The sequence below is a fragment of the Dicentrarchus labrax genome, unplaced genomic scaffold, assembly GCF_905237075.1.
Source record: "Dicentrarchus labrax unplaced genomic scaffold, dlabrax2021, whole genome shotgun sequence".
Lineage (NCBI taxonomy): Eukaryota > Metazoa > Chordata > Actinopteri > Moronidae > Dicentrarchus > Dicentrarchus labrax.
This window is the reverse complement of record NW_026136701.1, coordinates 13,022,178-13,046,671: the sequence shown is the minus strand read 5'-3', so window position 1 is coordinate 13,046,671 and position 24,494 is coordinate 13,022,178. Positions and strand designations below refer to the sequence as shown.

The 24,494-nt window shown below is 40.8% G+C and overlaps 1 protein-coding gene across 1 annotated transcript in view; it reads left to right on the top strand.

Annotated features, from left to right (window-relative positions):
- LOC127378817 (glypican-1) overlaps positions 1–24,494 on the top strand; it is a 63,853-nt gene that overhangs the window by 29,102 nt on the left and 10,257 nt on the right. The window contains exons 3-5 of the mRNA XM_051428115.1: positions 7,920–8,078; positions 20,526–20,753; positions 21,010–21,173. Of these exons, the coding sequence (XP_051284075.1) occupies positions 7,920–8,078; positions 20,526–20,753; positions 21,010–21,173 (551 nt within the window). The remainder of the gene's footprint in view (positions 1–7,919; positions 8,079–20,525; positions 20,754–21,009; positions 21,174–24,494) is intronic.

Genomic DNA, 24,494 nt, shown 5'->3' with positions numbered 1-24,494 from the left:
TGTCCCAGCATCTGGTTCACATCTGTTGCTGTGGGAGATGATATAAACTATCAGAAAAACAGGGACACAATCCAAAATGATTTTACCCACTCTTAGGTCCCACTTCCTCACACTGAGGAGGATTTACTTTGACATGTGATGAGGATTTTTTTTTCAGCTTTAAACATGACTAGAAGAATGCAGTTATATAAGTGCAGTATGTTTACTTTGTGGCAGGGCAACTGAAAAAAATGGATGATGCATCAGCATCAGCGCACGGTAATGGCAAAAGACAGCAGGATATTATATGCTAATTATTTTGCACTTGTAGGTGGTCATGTAGGGGCAAGATACAGTATCCTATCTTTTCTTCTCCGATCCCATCCGGTCCTGTCCTTTGCTGTACTCCACTTCCCGACTCCACTCCTTTTCTCTCCAGCCCATTTGTCAAAATAGGCTGACCACTGTTTGAGTTAATCACAGCAGGAGCTATTTAGCTCTAACCAAGTAATTTACTCCCCACAGCCTACATCATTACATTATCACATTAGTTCTACCTCCTGTTGTCTAAATGAGTAGCTGGTCAAACTTTCCCCATCCCATTAAAATGAATCTGATTCAAGGCAAGTGAATGAAAGAGCATCTGTTTAGTGTGGAGAGCAGAGTGTTTCATGACTCCGTTGCTACAGTGATGTACATATATACATGAATAGCTCCCTGATCAGCCAGCAGTGCAGGTATAGCCAGATAGCTCGAGGAAAAAGCAGCATGGAGATCAGCCCTCCGGTAATGTGTTATTAATGTGTGGCCGCCACCTTGTCTGGCTCAAGGAAGCTATTTATGTGACTTTCTGCAGGTCTCACATTACCAGATGGGTGAGGGTCTAGGGTCTAGACTAAGGCCTGGGTCGTCCCTACAGTGTTCTGTGGGGTACAAAGAAAGATGGACATAGAGACGACAACCTACCAGTGAACAGGAATGCTGGGTGGTAGCTGTTAGACAGAGAACGTAGTGTTTGTATTAAGCATTTGTCTGGTTGGTTTGTGAAATTTCAGTGTCAGTTGGTGGATCAGACATGTAAACCTCTGTTGCCAAATAGTCCTGTTATTTTTTATCTATTCAACCCTAATCCACTGTTCAAGTGTGAGTGTGGGTGTGTGCGCATGTGTGTGATTCCTGGTCTTCCATGGGTGTTTTCCTTGGCACACACACACACACACACACACACACACACACACACACACACACACACACACACACACACACACACACACCTCTCTCTCTCTCTCTCTCTCTCTCTCTCTCTCTCTCTCTCTCTCTTTCGCTCTCACCAACGACTGGATTAGGCTGCTAATCCTACTGCTGCTGATCCCCCCCCCCACACACACACGAACACACACACCTGCACACCTACACAGACACAAACACAGACACACACACACACACACACACACACACACACACACACACACACACACACACACACACACACACACACACACATAGTGTGCAGTGCATAATGGTTTAAAACAGTGTCAGTTATGCAATGGCAATCATTACCAGGAGTCATCCATTATGTGTGTTCACAAATCAGTTTGGTTGCTGTCATGCCATGACAAATATGCTTCAGAAGAAAATAAAGGACATTTACCAGCTGTTCACGTGTAATGTATCTTAAATTCCTTTGGTTCCCTTTATTCTAGATAGGTTCATGGTGAGGTCTAGCATTCATTCTCATCTCCTTCACTAATACTAATATGTGAACATACCATTGGTCTTATTTTACTTACTCCTTCTGTAGTCTATTATACTCACTAATCTGGTTCCAATAATGATGGGCAGTCGATGGTGATATATATGTAACCCTGGGCTTGCTCATCTTCACTATATGATACTGACTTTAGTAAGAAATAAGTATAAAAAGAAATAAGAATATTAATGTCAATTACACATAGGATGTAGATATCCAAAGCACAAAAATGTGAAGATTACATATGACTCTACTTCAACTAAAATTAGGTTTGAAGCAACTTAACTTGATGATGTGTCTATTTATGTGCTTGATTTAAAAAAGCATCAAACGAGAAGGAGCTATTAAGGCACTCACTCAGTCTGATTAGATGACTTGATTATTGTGCTCTTGCATATTTGCTGAACAATATCAAACAGCATCCATGACCTTGGTTAACTCCAGGTAACATGCACCTTTTTTTTATCCTGGAAAATATAAATAAATCATAAATGTTTATGTTTACACTTATACATGGTGGTATATCACAAGCCTCTGTCCCCTTATTTCTAATTTAAGAACAGGTCGCACATGATGGTCAGAGTGTAAAATGCAGATGAGCAGATGCCAAAGGAAAGTCATAGGTTCCCATGGGTCAATGTTTACAGTCTAGACAATGTTAACATCTAGACAGTTACACCTAGGAGAATTTTGTCTGAGTCTGTAGAAAATGTAATGTGAATGCTGACAGCAAAAAAAACCTTTAAGCATTGCTGAAATTGCAGAAATATTTTGCCTGAAAAATCTCAAAGCAGAATCGCTCTGCACTTCAGAACAATCAGGAGTTGAACCAATGTCCCTGCAGTTCTCACAGGGTGTGTAGACAAGCACTATAACCACTGCACCACTAAACAGGTGTAATATATGTGTGAGTATGTATAAAACCCATAGATGTGGAACATTTCAACACGTCTAAGACCAATGTCAGATGTCAATCTAGCTCAAAGGAGTTGAGAAAATTTCCTTTAAGCTTTCCACCATCAGGGTTTGAACCACTGACCAAGAAGTTTCCACAGAATGCAGTAACTTGGGCCCTGAACTCTAACCACTCCACTACTACATCAACCTGCTAGGACTAGAAGCATTAACGTGAAAAAAAAAACTGAAACCCAATCAACCATATATTATTGTATGTAGGAACTGAAACAGCTTATGTTTGGAAACTTTCTTTTCTTAAAGTTATAGGGGAGGAATCAAATTTTACACCATGTGGTTATGGGTCATGCACTTCAACTATTCTTCCAGTGAACAGCACAGCATGTCTGAAATAACTGCTACTGCTGAAAAGATCTTAAAAGTGACAGACCAATTATTAACTCCTGCAAGTGTAATCCATTATTAAATCAAGGTTAGCTGAAGGTTTGAAATAGGACTGCTCCACTTCACTGAATGCACTGATAAACAGTTCAGTTCTAGCAGTAGTAGTAGTAGTGGTAGCAGTAACAGTAATATAACTAGTTGTAGCAGTAACAGTATAGAGTAGCAGTACTAGCAGTAGTAGTAGTTAAGGCTTCTAATTGTAGCCAGAGTTGGTATTCGAACCGCCAACTTTGTGGTCATGTGTGCTGCCATTTACTTCCCTTGCTAAAATGTGTTGAAAAAATCTTAATATTGTAGTACAAGTACAAGAGGTAGAAACAAGTTGAATACAAGCACCACAGGTTCTTAAATGACTGAACATTCTGGCATTTAAATGGTTTCTGTGGCTGAAAGCATGCAGGAGTAGTAGTCAATAGAAAAACCAAAATGGAAAAATGATAAAGACTACAACATTCAGAGCATGAACTATTGTAGCATCAAGACTTGCCAGAGATGTGAAATACACTGCAACAATGGCAGTAGATTGTGTTGTGAGACACCAGTGTTTCTTTTTTTATTATATTTTTCGTACCCAGGGAACAGAAATAAACAAACATACACTATATAGTGGCACAGTGATGGTGGCGTAACTGGACAAGACCAGCGCTTTGACTTCTTCTGTTCTGTTCACAGACTCCCAGACAAATGACGCAGACACATGGGCTTTGACTCATTCTTAATTTCCTGTTGCCCTCTCTTCTCTGTGTTTCCCACCATCTCTAAAAGCCCCTGACTGTCAGTCTCTCCCATGCTTTATCACAGTGTGCACGACCTTATTCTGCCTTCCCAGATTGCTGTTTAATAGGAGCCTTCCTCCCTGGTGAACAGTGATAAGCTAATGGTTAGGGAATTGCTCACCATTTAGCAGCCGTGTCTGTCAAAAGGAAAACGGAAAAGAAGTGATGGAGGACTCTTATGGGGTTAAAGTGAACAGTTAGTTTTCCTAATTTTCCCTTCACTCATAGATTAATGTTTGGGTGGGCGGGTGGTTCATGCATGTGTCTAATTTTAGGAGAGGCCAGATAATTGGCTTCCTACCCCTGTGCTGATTGGCCTTGCAGAAGGTGGCTGATTAATGCAGAAAACCTAGTCTGTCAATTCAAATATATTTGAATAGATCATTTAATATTGTGCAAATCTGATTCATGTGTGGTTTTTGTTTCATCTGTGCGCGGCAACTGCGCAATCAGTTTAAACTCTGAACTGAACTGTATTATTATTGTTGTGACCGTGTTTTTCAACTTTATCATGCATTCCATGAAGTTTATTCAGATTGCAGGAACAATTCGGGAACAACAGAGGCAGGAAATGGTGAGGACAGGCTGGAATTTTCTTAATGCAAGAGTTAATCTCTAATGTATGTGGAGTGGTCTTTGGTGGTATCCAATAAAAACATGATTTTTTTTTTAAGTCAACTCTAAGTGCAGAAAATGAGATGTGTCTTGTATTGTAAGCATAGAAACAGTACGTCTCAGGCATTAGCATTCGCTGCCCTCTCTGTTGTGGCCCTTTAGATGCCACTGTCGGGAGCTTCCCACTAACATAGCTCCTCTCCAGACTGAGCTGTCCTCCTTTGCTGATTACTCTAGTATCCTCTAGTTATGAGACTAAAAGTGTGTGTGTGTGTGTGTGTGTGTGTGTGTGTGTGAGCGAGAGAGAGAGAGAGAGATAGAGAGAGGGAGATAATGAAAGAGTGCAAGTGTAAAAGCAGGAGAGCCATTCCTAGTTGTTAAGGATACATTTCCTCTCCTCTTGATCGAGAGTGGCTTACTGTCGCTCTCACCCAAATAGACACACACACACACACACACACACACACACACACACAAACACACACACTGGCTTACTCTAGCTTACTGAGTCAAATGGAAGAAACAACTCTGTTTGTAACATTAGCCGACTGTTAGGTTACCCAACTGGAAATGTAATGCTCTGTTACAGGTGACCTTTCCTGCTCTGTTACGGATATCTGTCCAGGAGTGTGTGTGTGTGTGTATGTGTGTGTATGTGTGTGTATTTAAAACTGTTGGTGGGTGTGTGTCCAGTATGCAGATGTTGTGAGTGTATACTAAAAATTCACTCTCTGAAGAGACTGTTTCTGGCTGCCTGCATCTGGAAGCCTCACAATTGCGTCCATGTGTGTGAGTGCATTGTGTTTTGTTCTTTGCACAGATGTCCTTCAAATAGCATGCAGCAAGCAGATTGCAATGGAGGAAATGGCCACAGGCCCATAATACACATTCACACTAAAACCAGTCCAGGCATTTAAATGGCCGTCCCAAGGGCTGACAGATTGCAGCTGACCCCTGATAACACTGTATGCAGTTCCTCCATCAAGCTTCCCTCTCACAGTTCCCATCATTTTTTTTTCTTGTCTGCTTCTTTGCGGTCTCGTCTTCACTTGCTCATTCAATTTATTTTTCCTCTCACACAGACTTGCATACATACAAGTGGCCTCCTCCAAGTCCAAACTCTCTCCCTTGGTGTGTGGATTGTGAGTCACACCAGGACCAATGAGAGGGGGCTGAGAGATGCTCAATGTCACCTCCTCCTCCGATCTGTCCTCCGCTTTCATGTTCGAAGAGGAAAATTGCCTTTAATTGCTCCACTTTAGAGTTGTCCTGGATGAGGAACTTATAGGACAGTTACAGAAACTTGGTTGACACATAATCAGTGAAGTGAATGGTTTCTTGTCATACACACACTGACTGTAAAATACAGCTGGAAATTGCAGACTGATTGGGGGGGGGTACACAGTGATTAACTCCTACTACAACTACAGTAAATGGAGGTGAAACGGTAGCTTGTAATCATTGAGCCAGTGCACACAGAAATCATTGGCTGTAATGATGAAAAGGATGGTAGGATCAATCTTATTGATGGCAGAACCCTGCCTATAGACTTGCCCTCAGCTGAAACTCTGCCATGTGCATCTTAATGACAGCCTGAGCGACATTAAATCATGAATCCTTTACTTAAGTGTGTTTACTGCATTTGGGTATGCCATTGTGCAAAATTTCATGATCAACATTTTAAGGCTTGTCACAATATCAGAATGTGTAAGCTATAAAACTTTGAATATTAGACTGAGGCTTAAAACTTACTATTGGACTTATTTTAAGCTTAGTATCAGACTTGTTATTAAACTTCAGTCTTGAATAGGACAAAGAGTTAGATACCAACACAGTAAGTGGCCATAAATATCAATTTAATTAGAACAGCAAAAAAAACAAGTCATAAATGTTACGTTTGGTCTGTATGTGTGTGTGTGTGTGTGTGTGTGTGTGTGTGTGTGTGTGTGTGTGTGTGTGTGTGTGTGTGTGTGTGTGTGTGTGTCCATCTCTGTGTTTGTGTGGAAATTTGAGTACACCCGTGCAGTAACAGACTGAACAAGACAATGCAAGCAGGGAAGAGAAGAAAGGGGAAGGAATGTCTGGTGAGATGGGAATTACAAAGAGGGAGTCACTGCTGGGCCTTTGGGTGGGAAGGTAAACTCAGTGAGATTCAGTTAGGTGCCTCTTGCATGGAGGGAGTAATATAATCAGAATGGAAATTTTACAACCTGCACTCTATCTATAAACAGTGATTAACACAAAGTGCAACCAGTGGCACATTAATATCAAATAACAATGGAGATGCTGGCTTCTGCAATAGGCTACAGACTCTGGACTAGTATCCCACATAAACAACAGCACAGGACAATCATAATATTTTCTTGAAAAAGTAAAACTAAACTAAACATTACATGTGGAAGGTGGAATTAGAAATCAATAAATTGTTTTATTAACAAATCTTAATTTTTTCCAAATACATTATGAATTCTTGCCTCTTTCTACCAGAGATATCTCAGTGTGATTTGTTGTGCCTTATTGTACAGGGCGTCCTTCTTCTGTTTTTATTGTCGTGTGCTTGTGTGTCTCACTGCAGATTCATATTTAAGTGGCTGTGTGTGTGTGTGTGTGTGTGTGTGTGTGTGTGTGTGGGTGTGTGTGTGTGTGTGTGTGTGTGTGTGTGTGTGTGTGCTTGTGTCTGGAAATAGATTTTTCATTGCCAGTCAAAGTGTTGCATCATACATGATCTGCTCTCTTGCAAATAAACATCACCCACATACATTTTGTTCACCTTTTGCGTTGATGTGGATGATGTTATTTCCATCTTACACGTTTTGTTCTGATTTCAGCTGCAGCTTGACTGCCATTTTAACCACCTTTGACAGTCCCTGTTTAAATCCTCTCATATGGTATTTGGTTGTGTGTGTGTTTACTCATACACAAAGCATGTGCTTATGGATCCTTTCTACTTCGCTGGTTTTCTGAGTTGACATTTCTGTGTGTGTGTATGTGCGTGTGCACATGTTTTCAAACGCGTGTCAGGAGTGCCCATTAAAATTGTATGGGAGCTGATGCTGTACTCCTGCTCTACTGCTTGCATTTTGACAGAGTTCTTCACATATTGCCAGGTAATCAGGCTGGCAAACGAACATGCAGTCCTGCCTCTGCGACTGCCAACAAGCTGGGTTTGAGGTCGTAAAAACAGCCACTGCAGCTAATTCATCCTGTCATGTTCATGTTCACTGTATTTTATATAGCAGCAACATAAAAACTATTAATCTCAGTTTTGTTGAGTGCTGACTGAATTCATGGAACCTGTTAATGCTAATGCCTCGTTTGTTGTCCCACTTCTTCTCCTTTTCCCCTCTGTGTTCTCCTTTCTACTACTATCTCTGCCCCTTTCTTCCTCCACCCCCTTCCCATCCTTTCTTCTCCTCTGTCTCCACCTGTCTCCCTGTTAGGGGAGCACCTGCGCATCTGTCCCCAGGGTTACACCTGCTGTACCAGTGACATGGAGGACAAGCTGGCCACGCTGAGCCGCAGGGAGATGGAGGGACTACTCAAAGAAGCTGGCCGGTCTTTACAGACCTCACTCACTGGACAGTACAAGGCTTTTGATGGTAAGTTTGTGTGCTCACAATAAGTGAGTGAGTGAGAATGAGATAAGAGAACAAACATGAATAGCTGGGTGTATGTGTGTGTGTCTGTGTACTGTAGTTTTTCAACAGTAATCAGCACTCATATACAAGGACCCAGTTTTGAGTGTTTTTTTGGTCAGTTTTGATAGTAGATAGTGGTGGTTTTCATTTCACATTTTTGCTCTGGACATACCCAGCCTACACAAAAATGCATACACAAAGTCTGACAATAAGTGAAAGAGACAAGTTAAAGGTCTTGTATTATACAGTCTGCAGATTGATGCAGAGCATTGATCTACTGTCAAGCTTCAACAGGGGAAGATGGTAATGCCTTGCAGTGTTGTTGTCAGTGTGCCAAGTTGTTTTATTTTTGAATTTTTGAACCAAGTCAGATCCACAAAAAAATTGAAAACAATAAAATGATTAGATTTGGGGGCATCGTGAAGCCGAGGGGTTAAAAATGCTAACCATGTAATCATAATGTCCCAAGTCAGGGTTCTCTGTTGCAAGTCATCTCTCTCTGTCTGTCTCTATACTGCATTGTACTTAATTAAGACAAAAGTGCCAAAAAGGAAAACTTAAAACTTTAAAATAATTATAGATATATACTGACTCACATGTTCCTTCCACACTGACATCATACCTCATCAATACTTGCTAATTTTATGGAAGGGTTTCATACTATTTGAATTCCTCCAATTGGATAAAACAATGTTATATTTTAAAGAATAATACACCAGTTCCATTTTCTGATTTCAACTGGCCTGTTCCATGACACCTTGCAGTTCCTATAGCAGTTAAACTAAAATTTTACATTCAAATCTTAACGATATGCACAAGGCCCTGTATCACTAAATCTACTGTGCACCATTGAAAAATGTTGTTTAAGTTCTCGATAATATGACATAAAATCAGGGCTTAATTGCAACGCTCCGAGTGAGAGAGAAGAAATGAGAGGGACAGAGAAAGAGAGAGAGAAAGAGAGAGGGATTTTCAATCTTAGAACATTGGCGCACCAAGGCAATTATTTGTGTCTAATGACCTGCTCCAGTTAATAGAAGGGTGTCTCTGTGCTCCACTTGTTCCCCTTGGCCAGTCGATGACAATGGATCTGTCAGCTGGGGCTCTGAGCTTGGCTAGTTAGCCTGACCTTTTCAGATCACAGTGATTAGTGGCTGAGTGACATTTCTTTACTCGTCTTCTATCGTTCTGTGTCCTTCCTTCTCATGATCCCTCCTTTTCACTAAGGAGGTTGTTGCTGTGCCAAAGGGATACAGTCACCCTGCCAAGTATACACACACACACACATACACAGACTTGTCCAAGACATACAAATTCTCTCCAAGTTAGTTTATGTCATCCTATAGTTCTTGAACTTTCCCATTCTTCAGGAAAACACCTCATTTAGCACAGCATGCCAGTAAACAACACAGACTACAGACACACATTCAAGCAGCACTCAGCTCCAACCTCTAAACATTCTAGTGATGTGCATCCAAGAACTCGTGGATAAATACACACAGAGACACATCATGAACGTGTCAACTTGTGTTGCCTCACAATTAAGTAATTTGGAGCTTGTTTTTGTTCCTGTATGCTTGCCAGATGTGATAGCTGATGTTTTGCTTTAAGATAGAAAATTAACTGTTCTAACCACACTTGTACATGCTCTCCTCTCCTCTCCTCTCCTCTCCTCTCCTCTCCAAAGTGACCCACTCTTGCTCTGTTCAACTTTTCCCCTGTTTCTCATGTCCCCTTATCTCACTCTAATGTGCATCAAGATGGACGGTGGAGCTGACAGAGGGAGGCGAGAAGTATATGTGTGTGTGTGTTGGGACATTGAGGTCTAAAAACCATCTGTTGTTGACTGCATCCTCTGAAGATGAGAGCTGAGTGATAAACTGGGGTTAATTGGACCATAATACATTACATTTGCTGCCACATGATCAGTGCAATTTGGCAGGATCCAGCCATTCTTACTAAAGACATCCTGTTGTTATCTTTAGCTGTTGAATAGTAATAGTTTTTTTTTACAGTATGTCTTTGCTATTTCAAAAGTGGATTGGTGATTGGATATTGTTTATTTCCAGGGTTAGACACAACATATTCAGTAAACTTGATATTTATGGTAAAAAATAGGAGCAGATTAGCTGATTCCTAACCACATCCAGAGCAGTTGTGTGTTCATATGGCTGCAAGAGAGTGCAGTGACATTGTACCATGCTGCCAGTCCCTGCACATCTGGCTGTGTTTAGCAGGGTGTGGGCTAGCTAGAGCCATGTGGCTAAGTGTAGGGTGTCACTGTTCCAGCCCAGGCTAGGCCTTTTTAGGTCCAGGGACTTTGGAAGAAGCCCCAACCAAGCCACAGATTAGAGGACCAGTGTGCTCACATACAGCTGGCTCTGGGCCTGCGAGTGTGCACACTGTATATATGTGAGCATGCAGATATGTGGTTATATGCGTGTGTTTGTAAGTTTGTAATTTAGTGTGTGTCACTGTGTGAGTGAGTGAAAATGGTATTTGTATACAGTGTGTGTATGCAGCTTGCAGTTGGTACTTTTTTTTGCTGTCATTCATACTGTGTACAGAGGTACAAACTAAATAATATATTAGGTTAAACAAAGATGCAGCTTATAATGCTGAGGAGGAAGGAAATAGGGTGAAGGAGAGGACAGAGTGAAAATGAGACAGATGGAATAATAAAAATACAGAGAAAAAGGGGACATACAGACAGAGCAAGGGCGAGGGTAAGAGATAAACAGGTGGAAATGGAGAGTGGTAGGTGGAAAGAGAAAGAGAGATGGTGTTACATTTGAAAATGAGAGGGAAAAGGTCAGAAAGGACACAGTGAGTGATGGCACCAAAGGGAGCTGTGTGTTGGATGGCAACCAGGTGTGTTAGACAGACGGAAGCCTTAAACCTGGCAGGTGGTGTTTGGTCTAATGGTGCCATCACTGGCATCTGGATTCACTGTGTGTGTGAGTGTGTGTTCTCACTTGTACTGTTGCCACATATACCTTCATGCAAAATCATAGTTTTTACTTTGTACTTTATACTTTTGAGAGTACAATTAGGAACCTCCTGACCCTGCATAATTCTGCATACTCCAGGCTTGTGTCTGTGCCTTGATTAGAAAAGAGGGTGAAGCTTTTTTTATCTGGCCAAAAATGATGGAAACCCCATCCATTCCTCTGTTAGCTTTTCTCAGTCTTGTGATGCTAAGGAACTATTTGAAATATATTTAAACATTTTATTTTGAAAAGTGATTCATCGTTTGAGTCATTTTGATGAAAATATTCTCTGCTTTCAGCTTTTCAAATGTAAATATTTGCTACTTCTTTGTCTTACATGACAGTAAACTGAATATCTATAGGTTGTAGACTGTTGGCCTAACAAAACAAGACTCGGGGTCTTTGAGACATTTTAAAGATCAAATGATTTATAAGGCCTATTTCAGAGTCTTTTTTGTTGTTTTTTGACTAGATGGATGAATATGAGTATGGGTCAAGGAAACAGATTTTAGTCTGAACTTAACCCAGGTTTTGAAGCATCAACACACAGACTACACACACATTCATACACTGGCACACAGCATTTATGAGCAGCCAAAATGCTTATTGGCCAGTGTGTTCCAGCCCATTTCAGTTCAAGGCAGATCAGTGGTCATAGAGCTTAATCTGATTTGAAGAGTACTGGATGGCTGGCTGGCTTATGGGTACACTCATTTCTAGATGACCAAGCAGGACTCGCTTATTTATTCATTTAAGTAGAGCTCTGAACATCTCCCAGCTGGCCTTTTAAGTAACGCCATCTCTCCTCCCATGGAGAAAGACCAAGCCTGCGCAATCCACAAGAATGACATCAAGCACACTCAAATGTATGCTATCAGATTTAGGAAACAGGCCCTAAACTTGGATCAAAAGACAAGTATGTATCGGCATCAGCTGATAGCAAGCAGCGCCCTGCTGTATTTCTCTTCAGTGAATAGTGTAACGGCTCACTGGGAGATCTGATACTGAGAACGCTGTACTGTATGTAATCTCTATAAGAGCAGCTTTGATATATTTGCAAGCAAAAAGCATTTCTAGGTTAAAACTGAAATACATTTTAGTATATGACTACATTTCGATGTGTAGTAGACCTAAAAGTCCACATATAGGGTGGACAAAATATTAGAGACACCTCTCAGTATAGTGCAATACAGACCCACAAACTACAGCCACCGACCAAGACCTTCATAAAACAGTTAAAGGCATTAGTTTTAGCTATGTCTACCTAATAAACTGACAACTGATTGTTTACAACCAAATTTAGCCTAGTTTCCTTCTATTTTCACCTCCAAATCACCAAACCCACACTTGCTAGGAATGAACACTGGTGACACATTCTACATCTGTGTTGCAATATTCCTACAATTAAGCAACAGATTTGATTCAATCCCACCTCTTGTCGCCCACCTTTTAATTTCCTGCTCTCAGGGTCACCTCTGATGATGTCATGAGAGACAAGGACATCTGCTCCCATTGTGGTAGTTGATTGGCTCATTTTATCTGCATGCAAATCACGTCGGTGGGGACCAGGAGTACACTGGCCTAATTATGCCAAACACATTACTCACTTGGAGCTATGGTGCCTTGGAAGGATGAAATTAAGGAGTGAGAAAGCGAGATAGAGAGGAAAAGAAAGATAAATCCAGTGATAGAAAGGAGTGGCAGTGGAAGCAGTGGAAACTAAGATGAGATAGAGGGGAAAAAGAGAAGAATATCATAGTGGGGATAAGGAACGGTATTGAGTTTAGGAAGAAACAAGCATGGGAAAAAGCTGGAAAAGAGAACCAGGATAAAAAAGAATCAGTCATATTAAAATTGGGCATATTCCTAGCCAGGGAAAGTCACAAGAGAGGAAGCGAGAAAGTGGAATAAAGACTTCCACAGAGAGGCTGTTGATAAATGACAAGCATTATGTGATGTGTTGGCTTGTTTAATATAAGGGACCTTATAATAGCATCTAAATGCTGGCTAAGGGGCTTACAGTGCTCTTGGGGCACAGTATGTGTGTGTTAAGTGTTATTATTGATGGAGAGTCAGACTGACATAAACAGTCTAATGGCTCCCAGATCATCATTTGTGCATTCAGTGCGCCCAGGACAGCATTGTTTGTTTATGCCTGTTGTGTTTATTCTTTCATTGTCCTTGCACAGGTGGGGAAATAACAAAGGGAAAGGATGAGGATCCTGCGTACTTGTCGATGGGGGTGGTTATGGTAGAAAATGTAGAGATCACGAAACCATCTGGTGCCTGGTGAAGAGATGGGTGGGGTACAGAGTACAGGCTAGCCATGAACTATTACAGCCCTGTGGCTCTCTGTGAGCCTTGTTCTTCTCTTGAAGATCACTTAAGTTACAGAAAACATTAGAGCATATCTCAGAACCCAATTAAAATATTTCAGTTAAAGTTAAAGAAAGTAGTTAGACCCTGGGCTTAAGTTAAGTTTTGTTTTATTTTTTTTGTGTAAATTGGACCATCAAATTGCTATTCATGAAGCACTTTAAATTTTGGATGAAAATGTATTAGCCAGGATGAATATTATAGAGGTAGGATTCTCATATAGGATTCTTACATATCTATTTCAGCCAAAAAATATTTTCTGCAATTTTTTCATCAATTCTTTAAATTTCATGCATGCAAATGGCCTCTTGAATGCATCATGTACTTTTCTCCAAATACATGTGACAGATTAATGAAGTCTAAGCGATCCTGCAAAATGTGCTGGCATTTAGCTCACAGGTGGCATTACAGCAGCATGATAAAGTTACACGGCCATTACGCAGTACTCCTGAGTTTGAGTGACATGTACGTTGTACAATTCATCCTTGTCTAAATGCCTAATATTCTCAGGCAGGATTTAAATATTCTACAATTCAAATTCATGGCAGCCATCAGCCAATCAATATGATTGTGTGTTTTGATGCAGATCAAAACCAGATGTAACTTAAAACGTTCTATTATTAAAATAACAAATTTAGAGTAGTGTACGGACTTGGCAGGGTTACGGTATGTGCTCTCTGTGTTCTGTCTAGTATTATTTTTTAATGCACCAATGCCACTTGATTTTCTCCTCCTCTCGTCTTGGCATATACCTCATGTCTTGCTCTCTGTCTCTCTGCCTCTCTGCTCTCTGCCAAGGAAACCATTCAGCTAATATGATCATTCAGCACTTGTCAAAGGGACAAATAGAATTAAGGCTGTCAGATATGAAAGAGATATACAATTGCTGTTTTGGAGCCCCATTTTTTTTCTCTTACTCCCTTTCATACTTCTGCTGATCTTCCTTTTATGTCCAATCCTCCCTCGTCAGTATCTGGTGCACTGCCAAAACTCAGTTGATCTGTCATGTTTCTTAGCTACTTTTCTAATAATGGCCCTGAACTATATGTGAGTATGTGCATGAACCTACTGTATGCTTAAACACTCATGTTAACATCACTATATGAGTATCAGCTTTAAATATTCTTCTAAGTCACAGTATGGGTAATGTCTCCTGAAAAAACAACAACTTTGTAATTCAGAAATCAAGCTTTTCCCAGAGTTTGGATTGTATATTTTACAAAGTTTTTTCAGTCCTCCAGCATGGTCCCGAGTGCTTTGAAACATTTCCTGCACATGCAAGACAATGTTAACTGCCAACTGGAGGAAACAAACACCAAAATGAGTTTTCACAGAAGACCAGAGAGTCCGGTGAGAACAGACCAGTGGTTAAAAATTCAGTGATTTCTTGTCAGCCTGTGATTACTCACCAAACAGTTTGGATCAGATTATTCAATAAGATTGTGTGAGTTGCAACCTTATTACACAGTGGCAAATGTTGCCAGACGCGCCAAGTTCTCTGTATGAGGAAACTGGTTCTGGATTAGTCCTGAAGGAGCAACACAAGTCTCGGTCAGTTAATACCTCTCTGTGAGAAAGTAACTCGGGATCAGTCCAAGCCCTCAGGGAGAGTGATTGGCAGCTAGAGGAACATCAATGGTACCTCTGTGTTACACAGAAAATCTAGTCAATAACACAACTTGACACATGAGACAGAGTGTGAAAGAGGAGGAGGACTGAAGCTCCAGACCAGAGAGATGAATGGGTAAGGAGGGCATGGAGGTAGAAGCTACTCGTCTGCTTTAAAGTGCTGTATTGATTGATAAAAGACCAAGAGAGTGTAGAAGAGGATGGAATACTGAATATGTAATTTTATGGTATGTGAGGGTTTGTGTGTGCACTATAACGTGTGTGTGTGTGTGTGCCTGTGTTTAATCAGGTTTAGAAGCAGTGGGATAAGAAAATGTAGGAACGTAGTTAAAATAAGCCTCTAACATGTCAAGGTGGCCTGGATGTGAAGCTCAGAGTGATTACAAATGAAATCATTAACTCCCCTCTCACTGCAGGAAGAAAGTCATTAAGACACACATGCTTGACTTAGCTTGTTCTAAGTGTGTGTGCGTGTCTGTGTAGGTGTGTGTGTGTGTATAGGTGTGTAGGTGTGTGTCTATAAGTAAGACAGAAAGAATTAAAGGCAGAATGTGGAGTGTGGCAAGAGAGATTTTCCTAATCTACTGTCACATTAAAGATTTTTTTTTTATTGTTAATTTAAGTATAAGTCAATATGGGTGGTGTCTGTAGCAATTGGTTGAAATATTGTCACAATATAAAAGGGGATATTTTCCAATATCGATAGACAGGACAATGTTGCAACTCATATGCAAAATCACATATGACACAGTCAAAACAATTAACTGTGTTCCACTATTTTGCATTACTTAAAACTCAGTTGCTCATTTTGCTAATTTCTTAACACAACTTGCTTGAAAGTTGGTTAGTAAAAGGTTAATCAATCTGGTTATGGATACGTATGGTTGTGCAGATTGTAAAGCCCTTTATATATTCTGGGCTATAGAAATAAAAATGGAATATCACTGCACACTGTATTACTTACTGCTGCAAAATGTATTCATTTATGCCCTTTAGCAGGTATATCTATAGCCTATAAATAAGACTGACTTGACTTGTCAGTGAGACACAATAGTTATTCTCGAATGATTTGATCAAATATTTGGATCAGATGAAGATTAAGTTTTGTACATAAAATTACTTTTCCAGGGCAAGATACAGTAGCTTGCATCACTGACTCTATATGAATCAATTTGATATTTCTTACAACTAACTGATATCACATATATTCCATTTTCATTATTATTATTGTAAATGTATACAATTGTACAAATGTATATAGTATCCTCATGATTACTAAACTGAAAATGAGTAGAACTGCCCAACTATCCCAACAACAGTTTGTCCCCTCTTTGTCCCCTCCACACCCATTGTGCAGGGATAAAGCAATTAAGTGCACACTCCCATCACTCCTTCCTTGGAGAGCAGTCGATGGGGGAGAGAAGGTGGAGGTGTGAGGGATGATAGAGGATGGGGGAAACGAATAAAACGAAGGAGGGGTGAAGGAAGGGATGTGGCTTGTGACTCCCCGTTTCATGGAGACACAAACAGATGAAGAATGAGAAAGGTCATCTCCAAACACAAAAGCACATGCACACACACATGCACAGGGGCTTTGAGTCATACTAATGATGATCATTATTCACTTGAGCTGAAGGGCAGAGGAGCACTGGACAGCGTGATACCATTTACCAAGATCTGCCCTCCACATGTGGTGATCCCATAGCACTTAAAAACATGCCCCAACTATATTAAGACTGTAAACAGAATTGTGGATAATTCATTTAATCGAGAAAATAACTTCACACCATCACCTGAATGAAACTATTTCTGTTGAAACCCATTTTGCTTAGCCAGACTCAAGACATTTTTACAGTATGGCTGACAGTACACAGCAGGAATGAATTCTAATGGGGATTAAAAGCAAAGCTGCACCTGTCACAGCCGCTCCCCGTCTGTCTGTCTGCCTGCCACTGTGCACTCTGGATAGTGTGTGTGTGTTTGTGTGAGGGTCTGTGATCCTCGTGTGTCTGTGGGTATATGCGTCACTTTGAAGTTGGTGTGTATGTGTGTGTGTATGTGCTTTTCTGCTGACTCCTGGAAGTGCGTTTTTGGGCGTTTACTCGCACTGCTTGGGTGAGTGACACAGATGAAGCTCTCCTGGTACTTTCAGCCTGGCCCAGAGCTGTGTTTCCAGATAGTTTGAGTGGCATGAGGTCAAGGAACAGGGGAATGATGTGTCATCCAGCCAGAATGTCTCACTACTAAACAAGGGCTGGACATACGGCCGCAGCATGTCAGAAGCAGTTATCTCACAGAGCATTATAATCTCAAAAATTATTTGTGTCATGCACAAAGATACTGTATAGGCTACACACCATTCATTATGTTTCCATTTGCTCTGTGCTCTCAGGTCTGCAGCTATAATGAGCAGCTGACAAGAAAGGTTTTCTCTATCTTGTTGAAAACATTTGCATCAACATTTTCTGCCTTGAGGAAGTTAACTTGTTTTTCTTCACCCTTATTTATAAAGAATATATCATAGTATATATATTACAGTAGGGCTTATTTCAGTGTTTTAATATATAATTTGTACATTTAGTAGCAAAGTTAAAATTGGATTTGCTTATATAACACAACTGAGGAAGAGCAAGCCCGTTCCAGTACAATACAGCAAAATGAAAAGAACAATTTATAATTAGATTTATAGAGATATCAGTCCCTTATTGTATTTTTGAACACACATAGAGCTCATATGTTTTGGAAGATGTGTATCAAAAAGCACTTGACTGACAAGATTACATGTCTCCAGTTCAGAAATAATGTACACTGACATTATTTTGGGACTGAACCTAACTGAGGAAAAACTGATGTGTCACAGTATAGAACTTTCAAAACCAAAACAAAGTTGGAATTTTTTAAAGAAATGCTGTAAGCCTTTGTAAGTACTCACCAAGCACAGAATGTCCTTTAAATGTGGCAAAAGCAAGAATAAGAAATGTTTTATGTCTCTGGGTGGTTGTCTTCTAGTTGAATTCAAAATGAGAATTCACAGGAGTACATGTGGGCTAACGTTGAGTGCTAAATACATCTCTTCAAATCAACGGCTCCGATGAGAGTAGACCTTTTAGCTTTGAGTCTGTGAAAATGCCAGAAGAAAGCAGCAAATAACAGCAGCGGTGAAGCAGGCCGGCTGGTTTATTAATGAGTGAGAAAGCAGAGCAAATATACAGTATCTAACAAGGCCAGTGCTTAGATAATGCCATGCAGATGGGTCAGGATGAGCTTAGCATATTAACATGTTATGCAACTTCAAGTGCTGTGATTGTCTTCAGACATTGCGCATGTTTGGAGTTTTGCTACTCTATAATGTGGCTTGGTTTTTTACTGTTGTCGTCAGGGAATCAGTGAGAAGACAGGTTGTGTTTGCATTTTGTCTAAATATGCTGGGGAGTGCTTGTGCCTGCGTGCGTGTGTGGTCGAATTGTGTGTTATGATGTTTTTAAAAACAGCTTCGTTAGGGGAATAAGCTAACTCCGGGCGCGATGTCCCCTGTGGAAGCCACAACCTCCCCTTTTTCTTGTCTACTCCCGATCTGAGGTGGTGGCAGGCAGAGATAAGACACCTACAAAGTAAACACTGCTCTGACTACAGCTTCCCATCCCCCTGCCACAAAAACACACACACGTATACACACATACACAGGCAGACAAACAGATAAACATGCGCACACACAAACACACACATGCACCAGGTTTGAACACATTGTGTATATGGAGAGATGCAGAGCAAACGCTGGCCTGAATAGATGGATGGTCCAGGCATGCTGTTGTTGTGCTAAATTTTCTGCTGCCATACTCTTGGCAGAGCATGGGCTCCTCATTTATAAACATTGTTTACACACAAAATGGATGAAAAAATCTTTATACCACTGGCCACAGAAAGAAATGGAATTCATAAAAACAAACTCAATATGTGAGTGTATGCACCTCGATCGACCCATCCCACCCATGACCCATGAACTACAGTATAGTGAGTACCAGTAATGCAGGCTAATAAAATCCAAAACAGCTTTGCAGTAAAAAACTTTCCTTAAGCTTAAAATGCTCAGTTTTTGCAGACTCTGTATTCTTTTTTTGAGTTATAACAGATCACATTATACATGTGTGTATATATCCTGTTGCTCTCATGCATGTGAATGGATTGGACAAACTTTATAACATTAGTGTGGGGATTTGGACTTGCAGTCTGCTTCCCCTGTTTTATTTGCATGGGTTTTTTTTTGTTTGTGCTTGTCTCAGTCAGACTTCAACATTCTCCTACTTTTTTTTCTCCGAGACTGACAGCCTCCCTATACCTGTGTGCCTGCCTCTGCCTGTACCCTATATCTGTAAATCCTCACTTGGAGCAATATATACTTCACCCTGAAGCGCTGTCAATTCTCTGATATCCCTTAGAGGCTGTAGGCGATTTGAGAGCCATCCTCTTTGTTAGAAAAAATGACCCTTGTTAACTCGCCATTCCACCTCCCTATCCCATAGAAAGTGCAGAGGGCGTTTTAGTGGAATATGTTAGTCTAGTCTGCCTGACTCACTGATTCCTTATATAACTTTGTGCAAGTTAGAATCCCCGACCATGGCTCTGAAATATCATTAGCCTAACGATGCTGTTTATCGATAAACCCATGGCTCTGTCCGTGGTGCTGAAGTTGCAGATAGATTTATAATTGCACCTTTGTCAGTTTTGTCTTGGATCTATAATATTCTCTAAACTATATACTATAAATACTAAATTCTGTATTATTGTAGTATTGTATACTCTATAGAGTAGTGTCACCTTCATGATCAGAGTGACGTTAGCAACGTTTAGTTGTGGAAGAATGAGAGGGTCATAGAGACACTCTGCTGCTTGTAGTATTCCTATAATAATATTCCTATAATATTTCTGTGATCATTTGGTAGCGTCTGAAAATACACCCACAGAGCAAGCCAACTCCGAAACAAAATATTTTAAGGCAGACATGATTGCAGATATAGTTTTTACAATGTGGTTATGAGTAGGGTGAGGGTTAGGGTTATGTGCTCCCCCTTAATGAAAATTAACAAATCACCGTCTGCCTAGAGGGACACTCGCACATACTTCAACATTAGGTTCACTGACAGTATGAGGCAGAGTAAGTATGCAGCACAAAGCAATAAGATAAGGAAATTCTGTAAAAGTAATTTACTTTTTATCCTGTATTGAGGTTTATATTGAGCAGCACACACTACGTATGGTGGGTGGGAAAGATAATGTGAGGATATAGTGAAAACATGAGTAATAGGAAGATAATCCCATGCATTATGTAGTTGTGATATATATATATAAATATGAGTCAATGGTGCTTCCTTCTTTTGTTTTTAAACCACCCATTTTCTATATTTTTCTTTTTTAGGTTACTTCGTGGAGGTGCTAAACCGCTCGGCGATCAGTCTACAGGAGACTTTCACTACAACTTGGGGACTCCTATACTCCCAAAATTCCCAGGTCTTCACTGACCTGTACACGGATTTGAGACACTATTACCGTGGGTCCAATGTCAACCTGGAAGAGGTGCTCAATGAATTCTGGGCCAGGCTGCTGGAGAAGCTCTTCTACCAGGCAAACAAGCAATATTTCATAGGTACACCAAGCTTTTTTTGTAAAACACCAAATAACAAACAAGAGCTAATTCATGGGTTAATGGGACCTTACAAACACAGCTTTATTGCCTGAGAATGTATATCACAGTTGTGATACACAGTATATACATAATAATCAAAGAGTAGGAAATAAAATAAGATTTTCTGATTTTTTTGTTCTATTATAGCATAATATTATGATGTATTTAGATCTTCTACTTTGACAAAGATTTTAATAAATGTCAATGATGATTGCAGGTGAGGACTACCTGGAGTGTGTCTCTAAGCAGATAGAGACACTACGACCTTTTGGAGACACACCCCGTGCAATGAAGATGGCGGTGACGCGCACATTTGTGGCGGCACGTTCCTTTGTTCAGGGACTGGTGGTCAGTGGGGATGTGGTACGCAAGGTGTCCCAGGTAAAACCTTCTCTTCCACTTTCTTCCCGCTTTACTTTACATAGAATCCCCTCCATCCATCAACTGCCGTTTGTCTCTTTCCCTTAAAATTATAGTCCTTCTTTTTACTTCCCATACTGGTTGGTTTTATTGTTTTTGATGGAAGCGACTTACTGCCTCACACATGTTTTTAATGGTGTCTAATCTGCCGCAAAGCTAATATTCTCTGCTCCCTCTACATGCTCATTGGTATTCTTGTGTTAAGGGGTCTGTATTCATCTCCCCTTAGTGATCACCATTCCTCCTCTTTGATGTGAACACCTAAATACACACACACATACATACAGGCCTGTTTTTACCAGTCTGTGCGCATAGTATAAAGCAGTGGCAGATCAATGTTGGTGGAAACGAGAGGCTCCATAAAGTATGGCCTGCAGCTTAGACAATCAGCCCCTGCAACAACAGTTAATGTCAGCTCCATGCTGAAAAATGTCTCCCCGGGCCGCGGGGAGGGTTAATATCTCCCGAGAGAAATGGTCCCCTCTGTGTATAAGACAAGAGTAAGGTTAAGATCAGAGCAAGCCTAGGAAATCATTTCAGCTCCTGAAAGGGAGGTGGCCAGTATTGACGCCCCAGTGAAAAATACCTCCGTCAGACAGTGGGCAAGGAGAGTGTTGAGAGCAGTTGCCCCGTGAGAAATATACATCCTTTGAGAAAACAGATGCTGTACCAGAGATAAATACTTCAGTTCTTTCCTGCGATGAAATATTACAAGGTCAGGCTGTGTGTAAGCATGAAAAGATGAAGAGCAAGAGGAAAAAAAACAATAGCATGAAAAAAGAGGTTGTGTTGCTGCTATTTGACTGCACGGCCACACATTTGGATGCATGTCAAAGAAATAATCTATATGATCCTTCTCCCTTTCACTCTGACATATAAGTTCTGCCTTGCACGGTGGGTGGCACATACTGTACGGTTAGGTAGCATCAGAGTTAGACAGCCTGTCTTTCTGCCTCTTTTTGGCCAGGAAAATAGGCACAATGTCCCACACCTACACAAAGGACCTGCAGATGTCTCAATTAAGTACCTGCATGCAGCAAAGCCTAGCACAGCCACAGGGAAATCAGGAATAACTACGAACGCAGCTAGTCTAGCGTAGCAGGTAGTTGTGAATAACAAGGCAAAGACAATGACAGTGACAACTGAAACTGGAGCTAAGGGAATCATGCAACATGCATGCAACAAAGCTAGAAACATGATAGTTACTGCTTAGCTTAGACTCAAGTAAGCGAACAGGGGACTGTGGATCAGAATAAGCATGGGCAGCACACTAAGTTGAAATTGCTATTCATGACTTCTGTCACATGGATGTACCCCGGACCAGCCAGAGTATCTTACGATCCCTGCAGAGCTCTGCCAGCAAGATGCTAAACTGATAACCATCTCTCTTAGTGCTTAAAGGTACAGAAACACACACACACCTCATCATTCTGTCGTTCCCCTCCAATGGTGATGCACATTTCCCTCGTGTGGCTAATACTCATCTCCCGTCTGATGCCATTTTGCTGGCTCTGAAGGACAGTGAGAAATGTGTTCATTAAATAAGGCTTGCCGGGGAAAATGCGTGAATAATTAGCACAGCTTTTACAAAATTACTAAGTGTCATCCTGGCACTAATGCCAGGGCACTGGGGCCGCTGCTACTCTGAATGGGGTCATGGACCGCCTTCTGTCCTATTTACACACACTTATCAAAAGTCTTAAGAGGAAAGGCAAGAGCGCAATGTATTGTGAGGACAGTCACTACGGACACACTTCATCAATCTTTGTAAAAAGGAATTTACAATCTAATTCCAATAAACTGTGAAAAAAGTGGCAACATCAAATTTTCTTTGAGTCATTCAAGTCAAGTCCTGTTTGGTAAAATTTGACTAAATGATGTACAGACTTCAACCAACTGTTCAATTTCATATTCATAAATTGTGTGTCGCTGTCTTCCCCAGCACAGAATCAGCACTGTGCTGTACTTATGCAGACTGGAATAGCGCAGTGCTGTGATGGGAACAAATGAGACAGTGAAATAAAGTGAGAGAGGAAGATAACACAAAAAGACTGTGACAAACTCCAGCATCCTCTCTTGTCCCTATCTTCCACACTCAATCTTTTATTCTCCTCTTTCCCCTGTTGATATTTCCCAGAGCTGTGCCCTGTTCTGTCCTCTGTCTCCTTTTAGTGTGAATAGCTTGGTATACTAATTCAGATCTTAGCTTTCCCATCCTTTCCCCTGTAATTCTATCTTCAATTGATTGGGCCCTAATGAGACAACCGCTCCTATTTATAGCTATGTATTGCCACTTAAAGGGCCCAGTGACTGAAGATGTTTATCACACGCTGCTCAGGGAGGTATTACACTGCTTGAGTGTAAAGCTGGAGAGAATAAAAAGAAATGATCTGTATGTGTGTTCTCCAAACATCTTTTTGCTGAAGTCTGTGTTTGCTACCAACTTAGAGGAAACATGACATGAATCCCTGCAATGTTTTAGTTAGATTATAGTCATGAAAAATAGGAACTGTAGTGAAAGGTGATGAAAGAGTATCGTGAAAGGAGGCTAAGAAGACGGCAAAGCAGAGCAGAGAGAGATGGAGATGCGTGGAATAACTGAATAATTTCCTCAACAGTCAGATGCAGTCTTTCTTTCTGTATTAATTCCTCCCTTACTTCACTCCTGGCTGCACCAGTTGCTGTGTCCTTAACTTTTTTTCCGGACTGTTTTATTCCCTCGGGTAGGGGAGTGGAGGAAGTAGGCCACGCGCCACATAGCTCACTCTGGAGGCAAGGAGTCTGGATCGGCTCGCTCTATAACACAATGGGGGGAGAGGTCGCTCATATATCCTTACTAATTACAGAGGAAAGACAAGCAGAGAGAGGGGGGGGAGAGAGACAGAGGATTCTCAGGATCTATTGCTGTGGGCATTATAGAAGGTACTGACAGGTATGGGGAGCATTTTGTGAAGGTGAAGCAAGGACGAGTAAGGGTATGGGTGTTAAAATGTAACACAGTCATGTCAAAGAGCCAAACATCAAAGAGAGTATTTAAAACCTAAAACTTTTCCTTGTTATCTCTTGATAGGACAGTATAGAGATTCAAATCAGGTCAGAGTGAGAGTATGTAGCTGTGTGTGTGTATAATTTAAGTAATTTATCAATTTGGAAATTTTTTTTCTATTTTCTGACATTTTAATACGTATTTTTTCAGTATGTCAGAAAAATAATCGAGAGATGCATTGATGATGAAACCAGTCCTCAGTTTTCTAGCCCTAGGTCAATGAGTCTGTTTCTAAT